Here is a 27,839-nt window from a genome sequence, read left to right on the forward strand (position 1 = left end):
ATGGGCTCGACAGGAGGCCGCCGCAACTTGGAGGCGGAACTCTTGTTTCTGGGATGCTGTTTCCTTTTCTCTCCCCCTTTCTTTCCCTACGAGAGCGGAACTCATTGATGCGCGGACCGAGGGTGCAACGGGTGAATGGTTCCCCCATAGGTTTTTTTTATATTTGGCAAGCGAAAAGAGGCAGGTGAGCTGGAAAATAACCTCGGCTTCTTAGGATTGGAGCGGTGGGGTGGGGTTCTTTAAGCTATTTGGGCGCAGTGAGTTGCTTTTAGCAAGATCTGAGAGAGGTAAGTGCGCAACCCTATGTTCATGTTTACTCGAAAGCAAGTCGAGGCTTGCTCTTAGGTATATGTGGTTTTCATCGTAGAATTTAAGCGTTAGAATGGTATGGCTTGTGATACCAGATAGTGATGACGGCCTAAGTAGCGGAAACTCCAGTGGCGGTGGAAGTGGAAAGAGGAGACGGGAGTGGTATTCTTCAGTGCAGGAAAAATACAGTGCAGGAAGAAGGGAAGGGCCACAGCTCAGTGGTACAACAGCTGCTTTGCATGCAGAACGCCCCCGTCTCGGTCCTCAATGGGATTTCCAGGCAGGGCTGGGAATACCCCTTGCTTGACACTCTGGGGAGAAGGTGCCATTTAGCATAGACAGTACAGTGGTACCTCGGGTTAAGAACTTAATTAGTTCTGGAGGTCCGTTCTTAACCTGAAACTGTTCTTAACCTGAAGCACCAATTTAGCTAATGGGGCCTCCTGCTGCTGCTGCACCGCCGCTACACGATTTCTGTTCTCATCCTGAAGCAAAGTTCTTAACCCAAGGTAATTTTTCTGGGTTAGCGGAGTCTGTAACCTGAAGCATATGTAACCCAAGGTACCACTATACTGAGCTAAATACACCAATAATCTCAGTATAAGGCAATTCATACTGGCAGTGGCCCAGATTTAGTTCTTTGATTTCTAGTAATCAGCCTTTTCTCACAAGGAAACGATTTCATACATGGGACCATGCTCGTTGTTGTTCTTTTCTGAATGGTCCTCAGCATCTCTGTGTCCTCCCTTTTGAATTACTGCTGTGCTATTTTAATGAGTGTTCCCTCAATTCTCACTCTCCAGCCTACTGCGGTAGTGTTTCTGCTGATGGTTTTTCTCTTCAAATACAGGTTTCACCAGCATGAGCACCAGCACGACTGCACTGTCTGAAAAGGACAAGTCTATTGCTCAGAAGTTACTGAATTTTGGAGCATGCCCACGTTGTATTTTCAGGTTTTGCCAGATAGGATCTCAGGATTTGTACAGGCGACCCTATAAGGTTTGATTAAATTGAAGTACATTATGATAATGATGGGGTGGTTTTAATTCATTTTCAGATCTCTCTGATCCTGGTCTTCCTTTCAAAGCAAGAGGCATATTCTTGGGGAATGAAAGGAGGCTGGGGCATTTGGAGTGGGGAGAGAAAAATTGCAGAACCCCAAAATATATTATTAATGAGGAACAACAAACAGCTGTCGACCTATTTAAAATCCATTGTTGTCTTCTTTCCCTCCATCATATACTTTCTCCAGTTCCCCTGGAGTCCACCTACCCAGAAGTCCAGTCCACAATCTTCCCCATTATCTGTCTAAGAAGTATAGGAAAGACCTGCACCTCTGAGGAAGGACTATGACACAGTGGGTCAGCATACAGTAGGTCCAAGGTTCAGTCCCCAGCATCTCCAGTTAGGACTGGGAATGTCCCCTGTCTGAAACCCTGGAAAGCCACTGCCACTCAGCATAGATAGTACTATGTTAGATAGACCATTGACTTGACTCAATAAGGCAGTTTCCTGTGTTCCTAAGAACAAGAGCACTTCCTCTTCTCACTTCTGGAGTCACTTACCGTATTTTTCGCTTCATAAGGTGCACCTGACCATAAGGCGCACCTCCTTTTTTTGGGGGGGGGGGAATTCAAGAAAAAAAATATTATTTAAAGGAAGTGCTGAGCAGAGCCTGTATGCATCCCAGGCTCTGCTCAGCACTCCCTTTCATGAGTTGCGCAGAGCGTGTGTGCGGCGCATGCAGGCTTTTCCCCAAGGAGAAAAGCCCCCAAGAGCCACACACACACACTCCGCATGGCTCTTTAAAGGGAGCACGGCTCTTGGGGGCTTTTGTGGGAGGTGGGGGAGGTGAGAGAGCCTCACTCTGTCCCTTCCCCCACCTCCTGCAAAAGCCAGGGATAGCTGTGCAAAGCCTCCACAGGGCAGCGGGATGAAGGCTCCCCGCCCCGCTGCCCTTCAGAGGCTTTGCACCGCTAAGGCAGAAGCTAAAACAGCTCTAGCTGTTCTGGCTTCTGGGGTAGCCCGCGAAGCCTCCACAGGGCAGCGGGGAGCCTTCATCCTGCTGCCCTGTGGAGGCTTCGCGGGCTACCCCAGAGCTGCTCAGGAGTTTGTCAGGGCTGGCGGGGAAAACCTGGGTTACCCCCCCCCCCAGCCCCAGGGACCACACATTCGCTCCATAAGACGCACAGACATTTCCCCTTAAATTTTAAGAGGAAAAAAGTGCATCTTATGGAGCGAAAAATACGGTATGTGATACTATCCTGTGCACATTTACTCCTCTTCTTCCTCATCAAACTCCTCATCAAATTAGGAGTTTCAAGTGTAGGCCATCATATAACATCCATATATAAAATTTTAAGCACATTTACTCAAAACATTTAGGATACCAATGTGCATAGGATACGAATCCTATAAACATTTACTCAAAACTAAGTCCCACAAAGTTCAGTGAGTCTAACCCCTACCTAAATATGCACAGGACTGCAATATCAAAGACCTTTTTAATTGCTTAGCAGATCCACTTTAATTTGCAAGGCAACAGACTATTTGACATTATTCTCTGTTGAAAGACTGTTGCGCATTTACAGGAGCCGTTGATTTCAGGACACCTGGCTGTTGGGCTCACAGTACATGCTGAAGCCACCCTTGGCACCCTTCTACATACCAAGTTTTACTCTGCTTCCTTTATCAATCAGGAGTTGCTTAGTGAACTGCATGAGTTTCTGGAGAACACTACAGAGGAGAACAAATTACCTTGTGAAACAGCAAATCCTCCCTATAAGCGAATCAAACTGGATAGTGTCAAAGAAGGGGAGGAACAGACCTCAAATGGAAGCCACCAGGTACCTAATGCGGAGAATGATAGAACTGCTGGTGGTGATGAGAACCTAAGGCCAGCTGTGTGCAGCATCTGCCTGGGAATTCTTCAAGAGCTCTGCGAGATGGATTTTGTCAAAGCGGTAAGTGTCAGCTGGTTGGTAGTTTTACTGTTGAAAAAAACTGCAGCATTTCCCATGGATGTACACGTATACAGCATGCATGTAGTGGGTGGCATTCAGCTAAGTTTTACTCAGAGTTGACCCATTGAAATAGATGAACCTAACTTAGTCGTGCTCATTCATTTCAATGGGTCTACTGTGATTAAAACTTAGTTGTATACCTCTAAGGGTTTTGCTGAACTTTCCTTGCTAAAATCTCATTTAGGCTGCAATTGTACACATGCTTAATTGGGAGCTAGCCCCAACGAACACAGTGGAACTTAACTTCCAAGTAAGCATTCAGGCAGTGGGACTGTTAGTGAGCTGTCCTGACTACACAGAAGAATTCCTTTGGTAGAAGCAAGCACATCTACATAGGGAAGCTTGTCCTTGATGAGAATTTAAAACAATTTTATTCAAACATGTTTGCAAGCCATCTTGTACAAGGTACAATTGCTTTGAGAACTTTTAAAATTGCATAGCGGGATGTGCGTGTATGTGTGTGTGTGTGTGTGTATTTATATTTAAATAATAATAAACATAATTCATTGTTTTTCAGGTGTGCCACAAGATTAATTCTTCTGAATACCAGTTTACCAGCTTTGTGTTTTCAGTCTCTTTCCCTCCACAGTTATCTGTAAGGGAGGTGCGTATTTGCTTGTGCTTTTGCTTGTGCTTACTTCTCCTTCGTTGAGAAGTAAAGGGGGCAGGGGTGGTTTAAAAACTTAACTTGTTTTCACCTGTTAGGAAATACACAGTGTGTGGCATCCAGCAATACATGGCCAATAGCAATTGGGCGAGGGGTGAGTGAGAGGGAGGGCAAATTGGGCTAGGCTGATCTGAAGCTTGGCTTTTTGAATTGGTGGGGGAGAATTGGCCACGTCTGATGTTGTGTATCCTGTGTGGCTTTGATTCCTGTGAAAGTAGCCGATTCTTGGTCTGGGTTTTCTCAGCTAGTTAGATGAGAAGGTTATGAAGCCATTTAATTTACCACTTCTCTCTCTCTCTCCCCTCTCCTCTCCCCTCCCCCCCTTTCTCTTTCATTTTTCTGTTTTTTCTCGGTCCATGCCTGAAGCATGCAGCATGGTTGCTAGTAAAAGAGGAAATGGAGTGAGTACTTCCTGGTGGGATCTTTTCCATCCTGCCTTGTGTGCTAAGTTTTCAAATGCCACTGGCACTGTATTGTTCTCTCTTGGTGTGTGCTTGGTAGGCGTGTGAGGGGAATTGTATTGAGAGGGGGTAATGTACAATATCTCATCCTCTTCCCTTGGCAGTTAACTCCGTTGATTGCCCTACCCAGTTTATTGTCTTAATACTAAAGCCTCTTAGCACCACTGATCCATTGTTGTTCCTGCACTGAGCTGGAAGGAGAAGCATCACGGTTGTTTCACATAGTGCTAAATTCCCCCACAACAATCCCACAAAAGCGCATCTTTGCAGGCAAGGTCCTAACATAATATTTAATGAAAAGCAAGCCCCATTCAGTGGAGGCCTTGCTTCTCACACCAGCTGATACTTTAATTAGGCATTTCATCCTTGCCCCTTTCTTTTTAAACTTCCAATCAATTGTGGGTTTTTTTGCTCCAGTCACAGCATTACTGAACCGGCCCTTTTAATTAGTCATTTCCTCTTTCTTGCTGGCAGGTCCTTCCATTAGCAAATGTTACAACATGTATTCTAGTTGCTGTTAATACTTTGGGTTATAAAATTCTTGAGAGCAGAGGTACAAGTTCAAAACTATCAATTGAAATGAGTATTTTGAAACTAAACAGAATTGACTGAATTCTCTCCCCCCCCCCTTGATTTAAGATGCTGAGTCTTACTTTTAAAAATCATTTAGGAAACAGGATTTTTTAGCAGAAAAAGAAGACCTTGTTCAGCTAAAGGAAGCATACAAATGGATTATTCACCCCCTGTTCCTGGAGCAATTGGGGGTCCCTGCTGATGGAAAGGTATTGTATAACTATATATCCTGCAATTATCTCCTGCAATGATTTTGCAAAGTTTTTTGCAGATAAAGTCGCTCAGATTCGGGAAGAGGTAGACGCCACCGTGGGATCAATTCCAATTTGTTACCTCCGAGGATGTGGACAGGCTGCTTGGACGAGTGAAACCAACCACCTGTCTCCTTGATCCTTGCTCATCCTGGCTTATAAAAGCTAGCCGAGAAGGGCTGGGCGATGGGCTTCATGGGGTGGTGAATGCTTCCCTCCGTGAGGGAGCCTTCCCAGACCCACTGAAAGAGGCGGTTATTAAACCGCTTCTTAAAAAACCATCTTTAGATGCGGCCACGATGCCCAACTATCGCCCAGTTTCAAATCTTCCATTCTTGGGCAAGGTGATTGAGCGAGTGGTTGCTGAACAACTCCAGGCACGCCTGGAAGAAGCGGACCATTTGGATCCCTTCCAGTCGGGATTCAGGCCTCATCACGGGACTGAAACTGCCTTGGTCGCACTGGTTGATGATCTCCGGCGGGCTAGGGACAAAGGTGAGAGCTGTTTCCTAGTTCTGCTGGATCTCTCAGCGGCGTTTGATACCATCGACCATAACATCCTTCTGGACCGTCTTGAGGGGCTGGGAGCTGGGGGCACTGTCATACAGTGGTTCCGCTCCTTCTTCTTGGGCCGTGTTCAGAAAGTGGTGGTGGGGGATGAGTGTTCAGACCCCTGGGCTCTCACTTGTGGGGTGCCTCAGGGTTCTGTCCTCTCCCCCATGCTTTTCAACATCTACATGCAGCCGCTGGGAGAGATCATCAGGAGGTTTGGGCTGGGTGTTCATCAGTATGCGGATGATACCCAGCTCTACCTCTCTTTTAAATCAGAACCAGTGAAGGCGGTGACGGTCCTGTGTGAGTGTCTGGAGGCGGTTGGAGGATGGGATGGCGGCTAACAGATTGAGATTGAATCCTGACAAGACAGAAGTACTGTTTCTGGGGGACAGGAGGCGGGCAGGTGTGGAGGATTCCCTGGTCCTGAATGGGGTAACTGTGCCCCTGAAGGACCAGGTGCGCAGCCTGGGAGTCATTTTGGACTCACAGCTGTCCATGGAGGCACAGGTTAAATCCGTGTCCAGGGCAGCTGTTTACCAGCTCCATCTGGTACACAGGCTGAGACTGGTGGTGCATGCTCTGATTATCTCCCGCTTGGACTACTGCAATGTGCTCTATGTGGGGCTATCTTTGAAGGTGACCCGGAAGCTACAACTAATCCAGAACGCAGCAGCCAGACTGGTGACTGGGAGTGGCTGCCGAGACCATATAACACCGGTCTTGAAAGACCTACATTGGCTCCCAGTACGTTTCCGAGCACAATTCAAAGTGCTGGTGCTGACCTTTAAAGCCCTAAACGGCCTCGGTCCAGTATACCTGAAGGAGCGTCTCCACCCCCATCGTTCTACCCGGACACTGAGGTCCAGCTCCGAGGGCCTTCTGGCAGTTCCCTCACTGCGAGAAGCCAAGTTACAGGGAACCAGGCAGAGGGCCTTCTTGGTAGTGGCGCCCTCCCTGTGGAACGCCCTCCCACCAGATGTCAAAGAGAACAACAACTACCAGGCTTTTAGAAGACATCTGAAGGCAGCCCTGTTTAGGGAAGCTTTTAATGTTTGATGTATCATAGTATTTTAATATTCTTTTGGAAGCCACCCAGAGTGGCTGGGGAAGCCCAGCCAGATGGGCGGGGTATAAATAATAAATTATTATTATTATTATTATTATTATTATTATTATTATTATTATTATTATTATTTAACTTCAACATTGTTTTATTGTCATGGCCCTTCTGTGCCTGGGCTGTGCCACTTCAGATGGTACATGGGTGGTCGAATCCTCTAAATTAAAAGAAAAGTTTTAATTATCTGTGCACATGGAAAATTCCAGGGCGAGGGAGGAACCTTTCCTCCTGACAAGCTTGTTTTCTTTGTGCAGAGCTAAAGTGAGGGAGAGAGTTTCTGGCAGGTACCCAAACAGAGTTCAAGGCTACAGAAGGGAATGGGAGAATGTTACATTTCCACTACCGAATTAAACAATAACTTTCCACTGTCTTTTAAATTGCGACTCAGAGCCTGTTTGAAGTCAGCGTGGTCTTCGCTCATCCAGAAACAGACGAGGACTGCCATTTCCTGTAAGTTGGGATGTGATGAGTAATGGCGTTGTACAATCACAGGGGCATCTTTGGGAGGAGAAAAGGCTAAGGAGTAACTCCTGCACAAATCCAGAGTGGATTCCCTAAGACGGTTGGATGGCGCCTTGTACGCCTCCTTCCGGCAACTCCTGCAGCCAGGATGGTGCCAAATGTATGGCTCTGCTTTCCTTTGGACCACATCAGCCAAGCCAAGGGGGTGGGTCTTGTCGTCTGGGTAGCCCAGGACCTTCATGCACACTGTCAGGCATCCACCCAGAATAGGCAGCACCTTCGATTAACATTAGACGCAATATCCAGAGAGGGATATCTGTACCCAAGAAGCAGCCAATGTTTTGATGTCAGGAAGGAGAGGAAAGATCTTCTTGGTGGATGCTCTCTGACTTAGACACCAGCTGCATAGGCCTTTGCAACCTTGTCCTCACTGAATCTGTTCTGACACCATGTCTAAAAAAAGTTTTCAAACAATTACCGTATTTTTCGCTCTATAACACACACTCGACCATAACACGCACGTAGTTTTTAGAGGAGGAAAACAAGAAAAAATATATTCTAAATGAAACAGTGGATGTATGATTTTTGTGGTTCATGCTGTAGCCACAGACATGTGATCTCACAGTGAGTTTGAAGTAGCCCAATGCAAAAATCCTGAGGATCCATGTGGATCCATGCTTTGTAACCACGTTTTTGCACCATTGCAGCCCCAGGCAACAGTGGGTGCTTGATTTTTTTGGTGCAAGATGTAGCCATGGACATGCTATGTGATCTGATGGTGAATTTGGGGTGACCCAGTGCAAAAATCCTGAGGATCCATGTGGATCCATGCTTTGTAACCACGTTTTAAGTGGGGAGGGAAGGAAAAGCACTCAAGGGACAAGGAGCATGCGTGGGGTGGGTGGAGAAGGATGCTGCTATTAATGCAGAAGAGGGGTATAAGAGGAGAAGGCTCCTCTCCTCTCCCGCTTTGCTCCTTTAAAGGCTCTGCTTCTCTCCTTCCTCCCCAGCTCGCTGAAAAACTTTGCTGCTATTTAGCCAGCTGAGTGGGGAGGAGAGAGGGACAGAGACCCTGCTTGCTTTAAAGGAGCCAACTGGACAGGAGCCGCGTACACTCGTGTAAGCGGCTCCTCTCCTCTCCCGCTTTGCTCCTTTAAAGCAAGCAGGGTCTCTGTCCCTCTCTCCTCCCCATTCAGCGGCTCTTCTCCCGCTTTGCTATTTCAAAGCGAGCCACGGAGGAGGGAAGGAAGGGGAACCGTGGATCCTCTGCTCACCACTGCAGCAGATCCCCCCGCCATCCGTAGGCATTCGCTCCATAACACGCACAGACATTTCCCCTTACTTTCTAGGAGGAAAAAAGTGAGTGTTATGGTGCAAAAAATACGGTAAATGCTGTTTGTTTTTCCATTTAGAGCCTCAGCATGTCCAAGTTGCTTCAAACAAGAAAAGAACAAGCAGGTAAGCAATTTCTGGGAAATTATTCTCTTTCCCATTTTTTTGCAAGATCAGAATTTAGTAGGGTCACAAGCCATCACAAACTTGTTATTGTTCTTCCTTCCTCCCTCCTTATACTGTGTAGTAAAGTTATTCTTCATTTTTTCTGTTCTTGTGGGATCCCCCCCCCCCCCCAGATTTGGATTACATCTTTACTGTGTGTGAGTTCTAAAACTTATTTCCCAGCTAAGATTGGTTTCCAAAGCACCTTACAGTTAGAATCAAAAAAAATTACGACAAAATGTATTAACATCTTTCTGTAATAAAACTTCCCAAGGTGATGGACAAGATTCTGATTAACAGTGCAATCCAATATATGTTCAGAAGTAAGTCCTGCTGGATTCAGTAAGACCCTGTGGCAGCTAAGTGTTGCAACCTAAAATAACAATTAAGTATTAATTAAAATAACAGTATCAGAGAAACAGTTTCTGAGAAATGACATTCCAGTGACTCAGCTGAAGTGAATTAAACAGAGGAATTGTTTTCGGAATACCTGATACTTTATTCATTTGCAGTCTGTCTTCACCAGAATGGCTGTGGTTAAGGCTTTGGATATGATCAGTGAAGAAGATTTTCTTAAGTAAGTGAGCTCTGAACCTATTTTAACCTTGGTGTATGGGAATTTATCAGGAAAATCAAAGAGCAAAGTGAAATGTTACAGGTGAAAATGTCATTTAACCTGGAAGTAATAAGTAAGTGGGTTAATACATTCTGAGTCTAAATGGGTGTGGCTTCTGCATTTTGTTCCCCATACCTCAAAATTCACTGTGATTTCAGGTGTTCATGTATGTATCTCTTGGCCACTGTGTGTCTCAGTTGTGTGATTTCTGACAGGTCTCTCTCTCTCTGACAGTAATTGCAGTTGAATGCATTCTGGGGCAACTGAGAATGAAGCAAATCCAGTATTTCAATTTCTGGCTTTAGAGAAAGGTAGTCTCGGAAAACAGCTAACACTTCATTTCCAATTCTTCAACATGGGCATAGCTTGAACTCTGATAAGGACATCAAATTACTGGATATGGGCAAAGAAACAAGACATTAGATCCTTCTGCTTTCTGAAGTTCTACACAAGCCACTCTGATACTGATTCAGTCGAATCTTATGCAGGTCATACTGAATTTCTGAAAACCAAGGGGTCTAATGTCTTGTTCCTCTTCCTCCAAGTGGCTCCACCATACGGGGGTGAGGGCCTTTTCAGCTACAACACCTTGCTTGTCAACTCTCATCCCAGGGGCCCATACCTGTGTTTAAGTCATGGCAGTTAGGCACCAGGCAAATATCTCTCCTGTTTTCCTAGGCTTTTAACCTCTGAGGTAGCCTTATGGCTTACTGTAATATACATCTGAGGCCATTTTCTCTCTCTTTCACCCTGCCAGGGTCTTGTTGTGTGTTTTTAATAGCTCGCTCCTTTATTTTCTCCTATACAGACACTTTCAGTGTCCTCTGACTTCACCCAAGGCGCCTTGCACAGCTGTCGACATTCAGTGTACCAATGGGGCCATCTTCGTTGCCGGTAAATACATAAATATATAGTGGGTCTTCCCCCCACTCCTCACAGTCATTTCTTAATATACTTGTAAAAAACTTAGAAGCCTATTTTGGCATTAAGTGGGTGCATAAATTGATAAATAGTGCTGTGCTGTTTGTTTCCCCTGCTTCAAGTAAAAAACACATTATTTGCTACTTTTGCAAAACTTACAGGATACTAAATACCCTCTGTTTCCTTTACAGGAAGATATAACAAATATTCAAGAACGTTACCCCAGACTCCCTGGATTATAGATGGAGAGAGGAAGATGGAGTCTTCCGTCGAAGAACTGATCTCAGAACATCTCATGGCTGCCTTCAAAGCAGACAGTGAGTGCTTTCTGTATGCACTTAGTGCGCGTCCATATACCTGCATGTCTTCCATGCATAACTTAATCAAGCCACCCAAAATCTATTGGATGGAAAGTTACATTCAGGGCGTGGCCTTTTTAGTGGTAGTGCCCACATCCTGGAACACCCTTCTTAGAATCACCTGTTTGTACTCCCTCCTTAACCTACTTTTGCCAAGAGGTTGTGTGGCATTTTTGTTCTGGAGAAGCCTTTCTTTCTGGGTAAAAACCTACCTGTAGAAAAATCTAATGGCTCGTTTTTGGACTACCTCTCCACCTGTCCCCATGCAACAAGGTGGCTCACTTGTCAAAGAGAACATCTCCTTGCCGTTAGTCCTCTCGATGAAACCTCAGTGGTGGAGGAAAAGCATTTTTTAAAAAATACATTTTATTGGGGTTTTTTTACATATCATTTTCAACAATCATTTAACATAACTTCTTATACAATATTTTAGACTTCTGTCAACAACCTCTGATGATTTTCCGTTCTTTATCACTTATTCTACATTTCTTAATTTCTCTCTTATTCTTAATTATCATTAACTAATAATTCTCTTCATTTTCTTGTAATATTTCAAATAGTCCTCCTTACAGAACTTCTTGCAGTCCTGCTAGCGTAATCTGTTCATTACAATTGCTTTTCAAATAGTTCATAGATTTACTCCAGTCTTCTAAGAATCTCTGGTCCCGCAGGTTTCGAATCCTTCCTGTTAATTTATCTAATTCTGCATAGTCCATTCATTTCACCCGCCATTCTTCTTTCATCGGTAATTCTTCTTGCTTCCGGAGGAAAAGCATTTGCCCACACAGCAAGGGTGAGGAACCTGCTGCTCTCCAGGTGTTTCTGGACCGCAGTTCCCCTCATAACAACATAAACAGAGCCTGACTGCTGGTTCAGGGCAGAGGTCCGCCTGGTCTAACATCCTGCTCTCAGAGAAGCCAGTGAGGGGTCTATGGGAAGTCCACAAGCAGAATCTGTTTCCTAGCAGCTGGTATTGAGAGACATAGTGCCTCTGGCATTGAAGGTAGACCGCAACCACTGTGGCTAGGAGCCATTCATAACTTTATCTTTCTTTCTTTTTTAAAGATATTTATTAAAAGTTTTTAAGATATAACAAGAAAAAAGAAAAATAAACATACAAAATAAAAAACAGTTAAAAACACACATTAATTTTCAATAACATAACTTCCATACACTTATTTCCTCGGACCTCCTCATACCTCCCTTCTTTGTATTCCAGTTCGATTTGTTAGTTCAGCAAATCCTTACCATTAAACTATTACCCATTTATGAAACCTCTTTTTTTTCATATCTCTTAAAGCATTACAGCTGGAAACCGCTTAGTTTCTATCCAACATCCTTCTAACATTCATTAATTTTACAATGTTTCTGTAAGCAGTCTTTGAATTTCTTCCAGTCTCCTTTCACCGACTCTTCTCCCTGGTCTCGGATTCTGCCAGTCATTTCTGCCAATTCCATGTAGTCAATCACCTTCATCTGCCATTCTTCCAGGGTGGGTAGATCTTGTGTCTTCCAATACTTTGCAATAAGTATTCTTGCTGCTGTTGTAGCATACATAAAGAAAGTTTTGTCGTCCTTTAACACCTATTGGCCGACTATGCCCAGGAGAAAGGCCTCTGGTTTCTTCAAGAAGGTATATTTAAATACCTTTTTCATTTCATTATAAATCATCTCCCAGAAAGCCTTAATCCTTGGGCACGTCCACCAAAGGTGAAAGAATGTACCTTCAGTTTTTTTACATTTCCAACATTTGTTATCGGGCAAGTGGTAGATTTTTGCAAGCTTGACTGGGGTCATGTACCACCTGTATATCGTTTTCATAATATTCTCTCTTAAGGCATTACATGCCGTAAACTTCATACCTGTGGTCCATAACTGTATGGGAACACATAACTTTATCTTCCAGTCTTCCTTTGAAGCCAACCAGACTGGTGGCCATCACTACCCATTGTGGGATATTCATTCCATAGTTTAACTTGTCATGGAATTCCACTCAATATTGATCCAGAGCAGATTCCAGTGTATATTCCAGCAGAGTAAATACTTAAACATGTTGCAGGATTCCCAAAAAATAGACCAGAGGCAATTCTATTTCATCCAGCGGAGCTTTACTGGTACTGAAGGCAAATGAGCCTAATGGTCACAAATCTAATACATTCAGGAAATCCAGTTACAGCAGACTTAGCTTACAATAACTTACAATAAGTCTAAACCTTAACACTAAGCATACTGTGTACCACACCAGAAGGAAAAGAGATAGAAAGTGAAAGTGAAACCCCAGGCTCCTTCTGGCCTCTTATTATAGTCAGCATGACCTTGACAGAAGAGATATGAGAACCAGTTCAAACCAGCTTTACTCAGCTTCTCTGAAGGAATAACCCAAACATCATGAACCTTCTGCTTGCTTCTTTCACACAGAGAAGCTTCCAGAACCCTCTTGAACTTGGTAGAATAGGAAAGATCTTTACACATCAGATCAATACTTTCTGTACTAAGAAATGCAAACTGACATGGTGAAGAACTCCTTCCTGTTCTCAGTACTGAATCTTCCCAATATCCGGCCTTATTGGATGGCTCCAAGTTCTAGTACAGTGGTACCTCGGGTTAAGTACTTATTTCGTTCCGGGGATCCGTTCTTAACCTGAAACTGTTCTTAACCTGAAGCACCACTTTAGCTAATGGGGCCTCCCGCTGCTGCTGCGCTGCCGGAGCATGATTTCTGTTCTTATCCTGAAGCTAAGTTCTTAACCTGAGGTACTATTTCTGGGTGAACAGAGTCTGTAACCTGAAGCGTATGTAACGTGAGGTACCACTGTATTATGAGAGAGGGAGAGAACTGTCTCCCTGTACACTTTCTCCACACCATCCATTTTTTATACATGGACCCCTCTTACTTGTCTTCACTCCAGACTGAGAAGCCCCCTATGAAATTCATGGCCTTGCTGGCCATGGGCTTCTTCAGCACAGACCCCAGATGTATCCAGTGTTTTTCATATCTGTACTGTTCCCTGTCCACACCATAGATGGGTTCCCCATTAGCGTTGCTCTTACAGGGGCTTAATAATAGTAGTAGTAGTAGTAATAATAATAATAATAATAATAATAATAATAATAATAATAATAATTTATTATTTGTACCCCGCCTATCTGGCTGGGTTTCCTCAGCCACTCTGGGCTGCTTCCAACAAAGATGAAAAATAACAATAAAATGTCACATATTAAAAACTTCCCTGAACTGGGCTGCCTTCAGATGTTTTCTAAATGTCAGGTAGTTGTTTATCTCTTTGACATCTAATGGGAGGGCGTTCCACAGGGCGGGTGCCACCACCGAGAAGGCCCTCTACTTGTTTCCCTGTTGCTTTGCTTCTTGCCAGAAGGCCCTCGACACTGGACCTCAGCGTCCGGGCAGAATGATGGGGGTGGAGACGCTCCTTCAGGTATACTGGGCCGAGGCCATTTAGGGCTTTAAAGGTCAACACCAACACTTTGAATTGTGCTCAGAAACTATAGAATGGAGCTAAGAGCACTTTTTTTCGTTTGACCCCAAGACGTGGAGTCCTGAAACAGGGTCTCAGGGCTGTGTGGAAAGGATACTGGCATTGGTGAGTTAGCAAGTTCAGCCGACCTTTTCCTTCCTGTTTCGAAGGTTTTAATTTTTCGTCCTCCGGAAGAGAAGACGTGGATGTGAGAACACTGGGCAAAGGTAAGCTTGTCTCGTAGCCTAAGTCTGTAATCCTAAACTCACTTACCCGGGAGTAAGCCCCATTGGATTCAGAAGGATTGCGCTGTCAATGGCACATGTGCCCCTTAAGCAGACAGTGCCCTCTGGTGGTGGTTCAGAATAGTGCCAGCACCTTGCATTCAAATATCTGTGTAGCAATTAGATTTCACGTTCTAAAAGTTTCATACAGTTTTTGTGCTGGCAAATTTAGATTTAGAAATGCCTTATTATTTATGGCTTTTGCACCCCCAAATGGGCTCCCAGAGCTGTTCACAAAGATAAGTAAAAGCATTTCAAGGCCCTGCGAATAGAGTGTTTTCCTTTCCTCCCCCCCACCCTTTTACTTCCCCCAAAATATCTGTGGATATCTTATTATGCAGTCACTTGCAACTCCCTGTCCTCATTTCCCCCCACCGCACCTCATGGTTGCCACAACGTTGACAGGAAGGCCCTTCGCGATTGAGCTCGTGAATCCTCGGAAAGTCCGCTTGCCTGCAGAGGAAATGAAGGAGCTTCAACAGGTAAATGGCTTTCAAGGTGTTGGAAATGGCACACTGGCAGGCAGTCTGCAAAGCCACTTTTAAGCTGCCACAAAACTCTTTGCGGTTTTGTTGCAAGAAACGAGCACGGCTACCCGTCTGTAATTGAAACCTTTTTTAGGGCATCAAGACACAAGACTTGACCCTTTCCTCCCCAAATCCTGGCTGTTTCCTTTTGAGGCCCTAACCACCTTGGGGTCAGGATATCTAAGGGGCTGTGGCTTCTTACAGATCCTGCCAATCCATTAAGACTTGCACATCCCAACGCCTCTTATAAAATAATAGTAAGAAAAGTGGAAAGTTAGCCTCCCTGGTACAGTGGTACCTCGGGTTAAGAACTTAATTCGTTCCAAAGGTCTTAAAATTAAATTTATTAATACGGTCACAGACCAGCCGCAACACACACAATATCGCAGATCATAAAAATATCAGAAGTACAAAGGACAGTATGAATATAACAAGGATTTAAATATATAAATTAAAATTAATTATTAGCGTGCTCCCTGTAGTTAACATTTAGGGGTTTGGTCAGTGATACCTCGGGTTAAGAACTTAATTCATTCCAAAGGTCTGTTTTTGACCTGAAACTATTCTTAACCTGAAGCACCACTTCAGGAGCACGATTTCTGTTCTCATCCTGAAGCAAAGTTCTTAACCTGAGGTACTATTTCTGGGTTAGCGGAGTCTATCCTGAAGCATCTGTAACCTGAAGCATCTGTAACCTGAGGTACCACTGTATTCAGGGTTCTGCGGAATTTACCCAGTCACGCTCAGGGAATCATTACAATTTTTAATACCGTATTGGCTTGAATAGAAACCTCACTTAAAGTATGGCTTATATTCATGACCTTGGGGTATGCAGCCAGAAGCGTGGGGCAAATAGCACCAGGAGCATGGCAAAGCGGCGTCCGCCTCGTGCGTAGTCCCCCATCCTCTCTCCCAAGGCTGGGAAGGGAGAGAGCGAGGAAGGGGGAAGGCCGCTGGCAATGCAACACGATCTGGCCCCCCCCCCCCAGTATGCAGCCAGGAGCCGTGATGAATGGAGCGGCTTACATTTGGGTATTTTTTCTTGTTTCCCCTCCAATTTTAAAGGTGTGGCTTATATTCAGGCCAATACGGTACATTACTCTACAGGTTTTCCCAAAACTACCCCTAATACAAATAGTTTTTTTTGTTTCGTTGTGGGTTTGTTTGTTTGTTGTTGTTTTTTTGCTATTTTGGTGGGTAGAGGATTATTCGTTGAAGTTTTTTTCCTAGGCAGTTTTTTAAAAATACAGTTCTGTAGTGAAACCTTCCTCCTTTAGGACATCTTTGTTTTTTGTTTTTTTTAAAAGATATTTATTGAGATTTTCAAAAAAGTTACCAAATATAAAAGAAAAAAAGAAAAAATACAAAATAAAAATAGTTAAAAACAATTCAGTCTTTCCATCACATATTTTCATTTGCTTATTTCCCGGACCTCCTCATGCCTCCCTTTTCTGTATTCCAATTCAAATTTTTAATTCAGCAAATCCCTCCCCTCTTCAATCATCTTAATCTTCAATTTAAAAATATTATAACATTAAGTTTTTACCTGTTAATAACCATTTTCTCGTATTCTCTTATAACATTACAGCTAAAGACCACTTAGTTTCTATCCAACATCATTCTAACGTTCATTCATTGTCCTTTAGGACATCTTTGATAACATGGCTTCACCTTCCAACCATTCCCAGGACATGATCTGGAGGCATAGAATGCGACCACTTTTTTGAAGCTAAAGAGTCCCTGGGTGGGAGACCTCCTGAGAAAGTTCTGAGTCCAATAGCAAGTTAGAGGGATATACAAATGCTACACGAAACCTGCCTAATAATGAAGGATTATGTGGGCATTTCAATGGCATAGTTTTATGGGGGCCAAAGCTGGTAGGATACAGAATTTGCTAAAGGTCTGGATGTCCAGTGAACGAATGGCACAATATTTATACATACATACATACCCCGCTCATCTGGTTGGGTTTCCCCAGCCACTCTGGGTAGCTCCCAACAGAATATTAAAAACACGATAAAACATCAAACATTAAAAACTTCCCCAAAACAGGGCTGCCTTCAGATGTCTTCTAAAAGTCAGATAGTTGTTTATTTCCTTGATATCTGATGGGAGGGTGTTTCAAAGGGTTGGTGCCACTACCGAGAAGGCCCTCTGCCTGCTTCCCTGCAACCTCACTTCTCGCAGGGCGGGAACCACCAGAAGGCCCTCAGAGCTGGACCTCAGTGTCTGGGCAGGACGATGGGGGTGGAGACGCTCCTTCAGATGCTCCCACAGCTGCCGATTGATGAAAGGGTTATCAATGAGAAAGGTAGAGGTTAGCAGCGCTGGCTTCAGATACGCACAGGTTAGAGATGGCAAACAATACACTGAGTTGTTGGCTGACTTGTATCAAGATGCAGTCTAAATATTTTAAGGAGTAAGAGCTGTTCAGTGTTGTGATTTGATTCATGCTTACTGTTCGCTATTTTATAACTTCATCTAAGTTATTTTTGGTTAAAGAAGTCAGGTCTTAGTCCTGTTCTTCTATCAGGCAGCTCAAGGCAGTTTGCACAGTTCCAGCAAGTGTTATCCTTGCAGTAACTCTGTGATGGGTCGGAAGGTAGTGGAACGTGGGAGATTTGAACCCAAGTCTCCCCACTCCTAGCCCAACACTCTGCGTCAGAGCTTTCCAAACTGTGTGTCACGAAACGTTAGTGTGTTGGTGTGTTGTGTGAACGCTCCCTGCGCTCCTCCCAGGACCAGAAAGGGGTTAGTTTAACCTCTGGTTAGCTAGTAAAACTGAATTACTGTGTCATGAAATGATGCACGTCTAACAAGTGTGTCACCAACATGAAAAGTTTGGAAAGCTGTGCTCTACACAGCAGCACTTTGTATTTAGATTAGAGCTTTTTTAAAAAAGCAGAACAAAAATTGGGCACTTTCACTGGTTCTGGCTATTTCTTCCTCCCAGAAAAAAAGGCAGTTTCTTCTCAAACCATTGTATGAGGGAACTGCAATTGCCTTTCTGTTTTTTAACTGCAAAACCCTGGAATCTTTTTAAATTTTAAACAGTCAGATGAGGCTGAGGTAATCTTTGTTTGTTCGTTTATAGATAATAAATAACTCTTCAGACAAAGTCCAAGTTCGTGATCTACAGCTCGTCACCAGGTCAGTGTTTTGGTACTTGAATAAAGCTTATTTTGGTGTGTGGAAAAGCAGGGAATTTGAGGCTGTAAGCTGGGTGTGTTAACCCTTTCCCAACCTTGTGCCATCTCTGTGAAGCACTTTCAAAATGGCAGTAGAAGCAGCAGCAGCAGCAACAACAACAACAACAGGGTGATTCTGCCATCCTAGAAGCACACCCAAAGAAAGCTCTGGTTTGGGAGGATTTGGAACAGGCAAAACAAACTACCGTATTTTTCGCTCTATAGGATGCACCAGGCCATAGGACAGACCATAGGAGGGGGAGAACAGGGAAAAAAATGTTTTTCTTGTTCTCCCCCTCTAAAACAATGTGCGTTCAAGGCGTATTCACCCAAAGCCTCCGGAGCACAGTGGGAGTTACCGCTGCACTCGGGAGGCTTCAGGCGGCCACCTTGGAAGCCTGGAGGGCGAGAGGGGTCGGTGCGCACTGACCCCTCTTGCTCTCCAGGCTTCAGTGAAGGCAGCCCGAAGCCTCTGGAGCGTGGTGGGAGTTCCCGCTGGGCTCCAGAGGCTTCAGGTTCCTTTCGACCTGCTCTTTGGGGCTGGCGGGGGGAAGCGCTGCTTTCTCCCACCGCCAGCCCCAAAGAGCAGGTCAGGGAACAGCGCAAAGGCTGCGCGCCTCAAAGATCCCCGAAGCCTTTGGAGCCTCAAAGATCCCCGAAGCCTTTGGAGCGCAGCGGGACCTCGCTCTGCGCTCCAAAGGCTTCGGGTTCCTTTCGCTGACCCAAAGCCTTTGGAGCGCAGCGCGAGTTCCCGCTGAACTCCAAAGACTTGAGGCTTCGGGGACAGCCTTTGTAGCCTCCGCAGGGAGCGGGGTGAAGGCACCCCGCTGCCCTGCGGAGGCTTTGCGCAGCCACCCCCAAGCTAGAACAGCGAGACGGAGCGCTGCACAGCACTCCATCTCCCTGTTCTGGCTTTGGGCTTAGCCGCGCAGCCTGCGTTCACTTTATAGGACGCACACACATTTCCCCTTAATTTTTGGAGTGGAAAAAGTGCATCCTATAGAGCAAAAAATACGGTAAACTGTTTCCTTCAACAGTATCCTTCTAGTCACCTGTCCAGAAATGGTATAATACAATCGCAGTTTGATCCTCTGCCCACAGCAGTTGCCCTTAGAGGGAGATAAGAGGCAGAAGGCAGAGCTTCTATTACATTGCAGGATTTCGTTTCACATATTTCGAAGCCGAGATTGTAAATGGATTCCAGAGCTGGGCCTTTGTGATCTGTAACAGAAATTGAGCCCTCAGTATAGCTCAGCTGTCCTAATTAAAGCAAGGCATGTCCAACATACTTCTTTTTCATAGCTGTGAACGTGTTGCATAGTCACACACATTATGGAGATTTTTTTTTAAAAAAAGCAAGTTCCTAGTCCCTAGCGAAATTTCAGAAGCCAGAAGAGGAGGGGCTAAGCAGTCCTTCTGTTGGTGGAGGGTGGGGTGAGATTCAAATTACGCACACAGAAAAACAAGTGTAGGGGAATTTGCCTTGGTTTAGGGCTCTCACTCCATTAAAGAAAACATTAATGATTATTAATTATATGATTTCAGTGGATTCTGCAATTCATTAATCAAATGTGCATATGAGCAAAAAAAATATACATATGCTGTAGGAGGCATTGTCTTACAGGCATTCCCCTCTGTTCTGTCTTTTTAAACCCTGCGATTTTTATTAGCGCTTATATTTTTATTTTTATTTTACTTTTTAAAAGAAAGTATACTAACCAATTAACCTGGCTACTTTTTTTTTTTTTTGATAAAAAATGTGTGTGTGTTTATAAAGTCATTTTGTGAACCAATTAATTGTTTTAAACAGTGCAGCCCTACTTTACTTCCCTAATTTATTCTGGTTGCAGAACCAGGAATCTCTGGGTGCAGAATGCCTAGGTAGCCACAGCCCTGCCTACAGGCATTACACTACAGTGGTACCTCGGGTTAAGAACTTAATTCGTTCTGGAGGTCCGTTCTTAACCTGAAACTGTTCTTAACCTAAAGCACCACTTTAGCTAATGGGGCCTCCCGCTGCCACCACATGATTTCTGTTCTCATCCTGAAGCAAAGTTCTTAACCCGAGGTACTATTTCTGGGTTAGCGGAGTCTGTAACCTGAAGCGTACGTAACCCGAGGTATCACTGTACCCTGCAGGATGGGGGAAAGAGAGAAGGTTCTCTCTCTCTCACACACACACACACACACTCACCCAAGCCATTCATAAAGATATACCGGAACTGTTGAGTCCTTTCACCTTTCAGATTCCTGTGGCTGTTGCCCATTTATTTGCTTGTCTTTCAGAGAGGCCATTGGGCACATGAAAGAAGGCGAGGAAGCGAAGACCAAAACTTACAGTGCCTTAATATGGACAGAAAAAGCCATCCGGAACGAAGACATTGAGCTTCTGGACAACATGAAGGTTGCGTGTCTGGGGTGGTATTTATCACATTTGTTTGTTGTTTTCATTGTGCACGACCCGGGTGGGCAGCAGAAAGTAGATCAGGCTCCACAACAAATCAACCAGAGATCTGTTGTTGTTGTTTAGTCGTTTAGTCGTGTCCGACTCTTCGTGACCCCATGGACCAGAGCACGCCAGGCACTCCTGTCTTCCACTGCCTCCCACAGTTTGGTCAAACTCATGCTGGTAGCTTCGAGAACACTGTCCAACCATCTTGTCCTCTGCCGTCCCCTTCTCCTTGTGCCCTCCATCTTTCACAGCATCAGGGTCTTTTCCAGGGGGTCTTCTCTTCTCATGAGGTGGCCAAAGTACTGGAGCCTCAGCTTCAGGATCTGTCCTTCCAGTGAGCACTCAGGGCTGATTTCCTTCAGAATAAATAGGTTCGATCTTCTTGCAGTCCGTGGGACTCTCAAGAGTCTCCTCCAGCACCATAATTCAAAAGCATCAATTCTTCGTCAATCAGCCGCCTTTATGGTCCAGCTCTCACTTCCATACAACAGTCACGAAATTAAAAGACGCCAGTGATCTACCTTTCTTTCTTTCTTTCTTTCTTTCCAGTAGATGAGCAAGGATTCTGACTGGCAATTGTATAACAGTGGCAGAAACAAACGCCCTTTTGCTGAGACACAGAGAACTTTGGAGTAACCAGGGATGAGATTTTTGCGTGCTCTGACTATGTGTGCTGTTAACAGATCTTACTATAATGCCCGTAATATCTGAAATATGCCATTCTCCGCTAATGTGCGAAAGATGGACATTGTGTAGTGGGAATGTCCATCTGCATGTTTCTCCAGAATCTAAAACCATAACACGGGGAAACCAGAGTTGACAGTATCGCCATATATACGGTATACTATCTCAATTCTTCTCGTTGCTCTGCGGGCATATACATTCCTGATTCAGAAGAATAAATAAGTCTAAATTTCAAACTAGGCACCCAGGGAGTGCAAAACCCATATCAATTCGCGTTGCACGTTGAACACGTCTTGATTTGCCTTCTAAATTTTCAGAACTTATTCTGGCTTTGCTAATTATGCTGCAGGCCCAGCCATGAGAAACCTCTTCTTCGGCCCCCGTAACCAGCCTTTTTGAGATTTCACTAGAAATTGCCCAGCCCAGTTTTAAGCATAGCTTCACAACCAGTAAGGGCTACACAATAATCTCATTTTTTTCCCTCTGTATTTTTATTCTTCAGAAGAAGGGAAACTGAATTCTACTCCCACTCAGATTTTCCACGGCCTCTGCATGACCCTTGGGCTCACATCTCTGTGCAGGCCCTGTCTTGCTCACGCTGCAGTTGCACAGCAGAGTACAATCTCTGCCTACAGAAGTGCCTTCCTTCCTGCAAGGTGCCTGTTTTGCTCCCTGTGTGCTCTTGTTAATGTGGCAAAATTCCTCCCATTTGACAGGAAGACACAGGAAGCCAGGCCATTGCAGCCTGCACATTGTGGCAAGGGAGACAACAGAGTATAGTGGGCCAAATGTTGGACTTGGAATTTGTTGTTGTTGTTTAGTCGTTTAGTCGTGTCTGACTCTTCGTGACCCCATGGACCAGAGCACGCCAGGCCCTCCTGTCTTCCACTGTCTCCCGCAGTTTGGTCAAACTCATGCTGGTAGCTTTGAGAACACTGTCCAACCATCTCGTCCCCTTCTCCTTGTGCCCTCCATCTTTCCCCACATCAGGGTCTTTTCCAGGGAGTCTTCTCTTCTCATGAGGTGGCCAAAGTATTGGAGCCTCAGCTTCAGGATCTGTCCTTCCAGTGAGCACTCAGGCCCGATTTCCTTAAGAATGGAGAGGTTTGGTGATAAGGATAAAATATAGCTTGATCTAGATAGGGTCAAATAAATTCATCTCCTTTACAGTTGGTGGCTACCTTGGCTATATAATTTGCTCTAATTTTCCCAGCGACAGTTACAAAGAGTGCTACACGCCAGGTCACATACTTATCTATGTCTGCAAGGAGATATAAAATCATGTCATAGGGGTTCTGGCCAGGGGACCTTGTCATTATAGGTGCTAAAAATCTTTCTCTTGCTTCATAATATAAGGGGCAGTGCAAAATAGAATGCATAAGGTCCTCTACTTCAGGACATCCCCTAATGCAAACACGTTCGTTTGTTGGTATGCCTCTGTGTCTCCCATCTCTATAAGCAGAGTTTATTGAATTTAATTGTAACTCTGTAAATGCTTTCCAAAGTTGTGCAAAAGTCAGTTCATTAAAATAAGATGTATGTTCAATTGTTGGCTAGGGATGGATGTATTTGTCAATGGTAGTTTCTTCTTTCCCCACTTTTAAGTTCACTTTGCATCCCCCCCCCCCGCATGAATGAAAATTCACCAGTGCTTTAGTGCAAATTTCTCCTAATAGACACATATTCCTATGTAGTTTTGCCTGATATACACATTTTTGCGAAGCAGTTCCCCGAAAAAGCAATACCTTTTTGCATGTTGCTTTCATTTACGTACCTAGTTTATGTGCATTACTTTGGCTAGGGAACTGCCCTGCAGAATTCAGAGAAGTGTGAATTTTGAAGATTCGGCGGTGTTTCGGGTAACTTACTGTTTACAGAAGTATGATTTAGATAGGTTAACTGTAAAGGCAAACTGAATCGAATTTATCTGACATCTCTAGTTTCGGCCATGCTCGTGTTTGCAGATTTGGACTTACTGTTGACACCCATGGCCTGTGGATTCCTGATTCACTTACGTTAGCATACAGAGATGTGCTTAATTGCAATATCACCTTCCAAACACTGAAGTTATCGTTTCCATCGGTTTGGTATTTGGACTGGGAGGGCGAGGGCAAGAAGTCTGCTGTCATAACTGGTAAGAGATATATAGCACAGCTATGTGCCCTATAACTCAGTGGCATGAGGGTTTTTGCAGCACAGAAACAATTTTATATTTCCTTGTGTATCTGCTGTACTTAATGTTCTGTGTTTTTTGATTTATTGGACAGGAATTAAAGCTTGATCAAAAAACTCCACTGCGTGTCCTCCACCGGCGACCGCTAGCTGTCAGGGTTCGTGTCATATACACCATGCAGTCGGAGTACATAGATGAGCATCATTTCCGTCTCCATCTGAAGACACAGGCTGGGACGTATCCTTTTTGAGCCACAGTAAGGTAAAGGTAAAGGGACCCCTGACCATTAGGTCCAGTCGTGACCGACTCTGGGGTTGCGGCGCTCATCTCACTTTACTGGCCGAGGGAGCCGGCGTACAGCTTCCAGGTCATGTGGCCAGCATGACTAAGCCACTTCTGGCCAACCAGAACAGCGCACGGAAACGCCGTTTACCTTCCCGCTGGAGCGGTACCTATTTATCTACTTGCACTTTGACGTGCTTTCTAACTGCTAGGTTGGCAGGAGCAGGGACCGAGCAACGGGAGCTCACCCAGTCGCGGGGATTTGAACCGTGACCTTCTGATCAGCAAGTCCTAGGCTCTGTGGTTTAACCCACAGCGCCACCCGTTTTCTGGCTAGAGATCCATATATGCTATATTAACAAGTGGGAGTCTCCCATTTGTGATTTAACGCTTGCATTTTGTAACTCGCGTCACAGTGCCCCCCCCCAAAAAAACCCCACACCATATACACCACCCTGAACTCCGTGGAGGAAGGTCAGAATAACAAGCTTTCTGAATTTCCATGCCGTGTGTCGGCTGCAGAATCCAGTGTTTCTTGGGGCAAGGTTTTGCAGAGCGATTAGTGAAACACACAGCGTACACACAACCCCAGTTTGGGGTACAGCCCACCCGCCTGGACTAATGCTGCAGGACCAATGGTGAATGTTAATGAACAAGCCACACTCCCTTTCTGGGCTCCACACACTGTGCCCTTTTGGAAGCTGCCTTGTGCAAAGACATCCCATGGGTCCATCCAGCCCAATAGTGGCAACACTGACTGGCAGCCGCTCTCCGGCAGGAGCCTTTGCTGGCCCTGTGTGATGATGCTGGGGAATGAGCTTGGCGCCTTCTGTGTGCAAAGCAGATGCTCTATCACTGAGCGCCAGCCCTTCCTTTCCCCGCCCCCCACCGTTCAAGATTTGTGGGGTCTTCTGACCCTTCTCATTTCGTCCTTAATGGCAATCTAGTTACATTAAAGAGTTTGTTCATGGAGACTTTGGAAGAACCAAGCCGAACATTGGTACGCTCTTGGGCACAACCGCTGACATCTTGGAGCTGGACGTAGAAGTGAGTGCTACCTCCTTGTTCCTCTTTGTAGTGACAATCATGGAATTGTCGTGATACTTCCAGGTATAAAATTATGACCCATCCATGCCCTCATATGCCATTTCAGCCATTTTCTGGCTAAAGGTAAAGGGACCCCTGACCATTAGGTCCAGTCGTGTCCGACTCTGGCACTCATCTCGCTTTCTTGGCCGAGGGAGAAGAAGAAGAAGAGTTTGGATTTGATATCCCGCCTTTCACTCCCCTTCAGGAGTCTCAAAGCGGCTAACATTCTCCTTTCCCTTCCTCCCCCACAACAAACACTCTGTGAGGTGAGTGGGGCAGAGAGACTTCACAGAAGTGTGACTGGCCCAAGGTCACCCAGTAGCTGCATGTAGAGGAGCGGAGACACGAACCCGGTTTCCCAGATTACGTGACTACCGCTCTTAACCACTACACCACACTGGAGCCGGCATACAGCTTCTGGGTCATGTGGCCAGCATGACTAAGCCACTTCTGGCGAACCAGAGCAGCGCCCGGAAACGCCGTTTACCTTCCCGCCGGAGCGGTACCTATTTATCTACTTGCACTTTGACGTGCTTTCAAACTGCTAGGTTGGCAGGAGCTGGGACCGAGCAACAGGAGCCCACCCTGTTGCGGGGATTTGAACCACCGACCTTCTGATCGGCAAGTCCTAGGCTCTGTGGTTTAACCCACAGCACCACCCGTTTTCTGGCTAGAGATCCATATATGCTATATTAACAAATGGGAGTCTCCCATTTGTGATTTAACCCTTGCATTTGTTTCCTTCTCTCTGCAGTCAGTGGATGTTGACTGGCCTCCAGCTCTGGATGATAAATGAGAAGTTTTAACTTTCAAGATGTGGAGAACGAAGGGGCGACAGTCTTGTCAGTGACTGGTTACAGCAGAATGGGCTCCGGGGTTTTTTGTAAGCTGGTTTGCTTTCCAAAAAATTTGTTACCTTTTTTTAGATCATGTTGATCTATTTTTTTAAAAAAACAACTAAAAAAATATATGTTATAATGAAGAACGTCTGGTACTTTGACCACTTTGTAAATGCATATATCTCCAACGACAGCCAGCGGAATTGGTTGTGCTGCTAAGATAACATGATCTCTCAGAACATATCTTTGGAAATAAGAGCAGAGTTCTCTGTTCCCACAGCCTGCGAACTCTGGTCTCACTGGGTTGCCAAATGGCGTCCCTTTGGATCTTTCTGCAGGCTTTGGTTCTCTATTAAATAGCTAAAAATGAGTTGCCATCTGTCCTCTGATCATCTGAGGCCTGTCACAATATACTGTATTTTTCGCTCTATTAGACGCACCAGACCACAAGACGCACCTAGTTTTTGGAGGAGGAAAACAAGAAGAAAAATATTCTGAATCTCAGAAGCCAGAACAGCAAGAGGGATCGCTGCTCCCTCTTGCTGTTCTGGCTTCTGGGATAGCTGCATTGCCTGCATTCGCTCCATAAGACTCACACACATTTCCCCTTACTTTTTAGCAGGGAAAAAGTGAGTCTTATAGAGCAAAAAATACGGTAATTCTAATTTACAAAAATGCAAACGGAACACACTGGCTAATAACTGTTAGTGAATATATAATCGGTTCTGATGTCATTCAAAATATACGAATAAGCCATTTCAAAATGATGTATATCTTATACAACACATATCACAAAATATACAAGTAACTACAAGTTGTTAATTGTATCAGAGTCAAACAAAGAATCAAACAGATCAATGAATAGTGAGGAATGTCAAGCCGTCTCTCAAAGGAAGACGTCTCACAAAAGTCTCAAAAGGACAGTATATCCAGAATCATTCAACTGTTTCGGAATAAAGTCTTCATCAGCGAATAATTATCAATGAAATATTCATACTAGTAGGGATTATGCTATTGGATCAGTGCTCACTGGATAGTGCAGCTGCTTAACAACTTGTAGTTACTTGTGAGATCATAACTGATTATATTGATTCTTTGTTTGACTCTGATACAGTTAACAACTTGTAGTTACTTGTATATTTTGTGAGATGTGTTGTATGATACATACATCATTTTGAAATGGCTTATTTGTATATTTTGAATGACATCATAACCGATTATATATTCATTAACAGTTATTAGCCCGCGTGTTAGATTTGCATTTTTGTAGGTAGTTACATTTTGCAACACATTGGTTTGTGTTTGTTCACAATACAATTCCAGTCATAGTGCAATGATTGTCAGGATTCTGGTACTTCTGGGTGAGCTGATGCCATTCAGTGCAAATTGTACAAGGAAATAATCCTGTGCATGTTTACTTGGAAGTAAGTCCCGCTGAGTTCAGATATTTTAGTATGCATGGGATTGCAGCAGCAATCTTGGATCTGTACCAATGTAAAGGCAGCCCTGAATAACTGTATATCCTATTAATAGTAGAGGAAGATTTGCTTACCCTTTTGCAAGGACATGCCGTAATTCTAAATCAATCCATAGCCACCCCTTTATCTTCAGGAAGTGGTATTTGGCCAGAATTATGAAATGGGGAAGAAAGGATAGTGTGATATAATAATGAATGATGTTTTAATGTGAGAGGCAACTGTACCCCCCAAAATGTTCCGAGTTTTATTTTTACTAAGAAAAGAAACTTTTATTAAAAAATTCTCTCTCTTGAGTGTTCCAGTGTTTGTTTATATATAATATGTATGCTGCATGGATGCGAACCACAGATAAGGATATTGGTCAGAGCTGGGTGTATACTCTGTGCTTAAAAATGATATAAAAACATTCTGCCCACGGAATCTGGATTTGATGCTAAGCAATGCCAAATTATTTCCCATTTACAATTATGTACCACTTTGAGCAGTTTATTCTAGTTTTGCTGGTTTTCCTGAAGAGGTCCGGCAAGGAACCATGTGGAACACTTGACACTCT

At 44.5% G+C, this 27,839-nt stretch overlaps 1 protein-coding gene across 1 annotated transcript; it reads left to right on the forward strand.

Annotated features, from left to right (window-relative positions):
* Positions 1-27,579, forward strand: PUS10 (pseudouridine synthase 10; the record flags this gene model as incomplete). The annotated part of the gene is given in 20 exon segments (XM_082217615.1): positions 1-72; positions 74-146; positions 149-184; positions 1,160-1,308; positions 3,009-3,272; positions 3,850-3,936; positions 4,366-4,400; positions 5,131-5,242; positions 7,348-7,409; positions 8,834-8,879; positions 9,431-9,495; positions 10,343-10,428; positions 10,647-10,772; positions 14,461-14,517; positions 14,980-15,056; positions 18,196-18,251; positions 20,576-20,693; positions 23,693-23,835; positions 24,828-24,927; positions 25,724-27,579. Coding segments are annotated over 20 exon segments (1,806 nt in total). The 3' UTR covers positions 25,766-27,579.
* Positions 27,580-27,839: the final 260 nt, after the last annotated feature.

Source organism: Podarcis vaucheri (assembly GCF_965113315.1).
Source record: "Podarcis vaucheri genome assembly, chromosome: 3".
Taxonomy (NCBI): Eukaryota; Metazoa; Chordata; class Lepidosauria; order Squamata; family Lacertidae; genus Podarcis; species Podarcis vaucheri.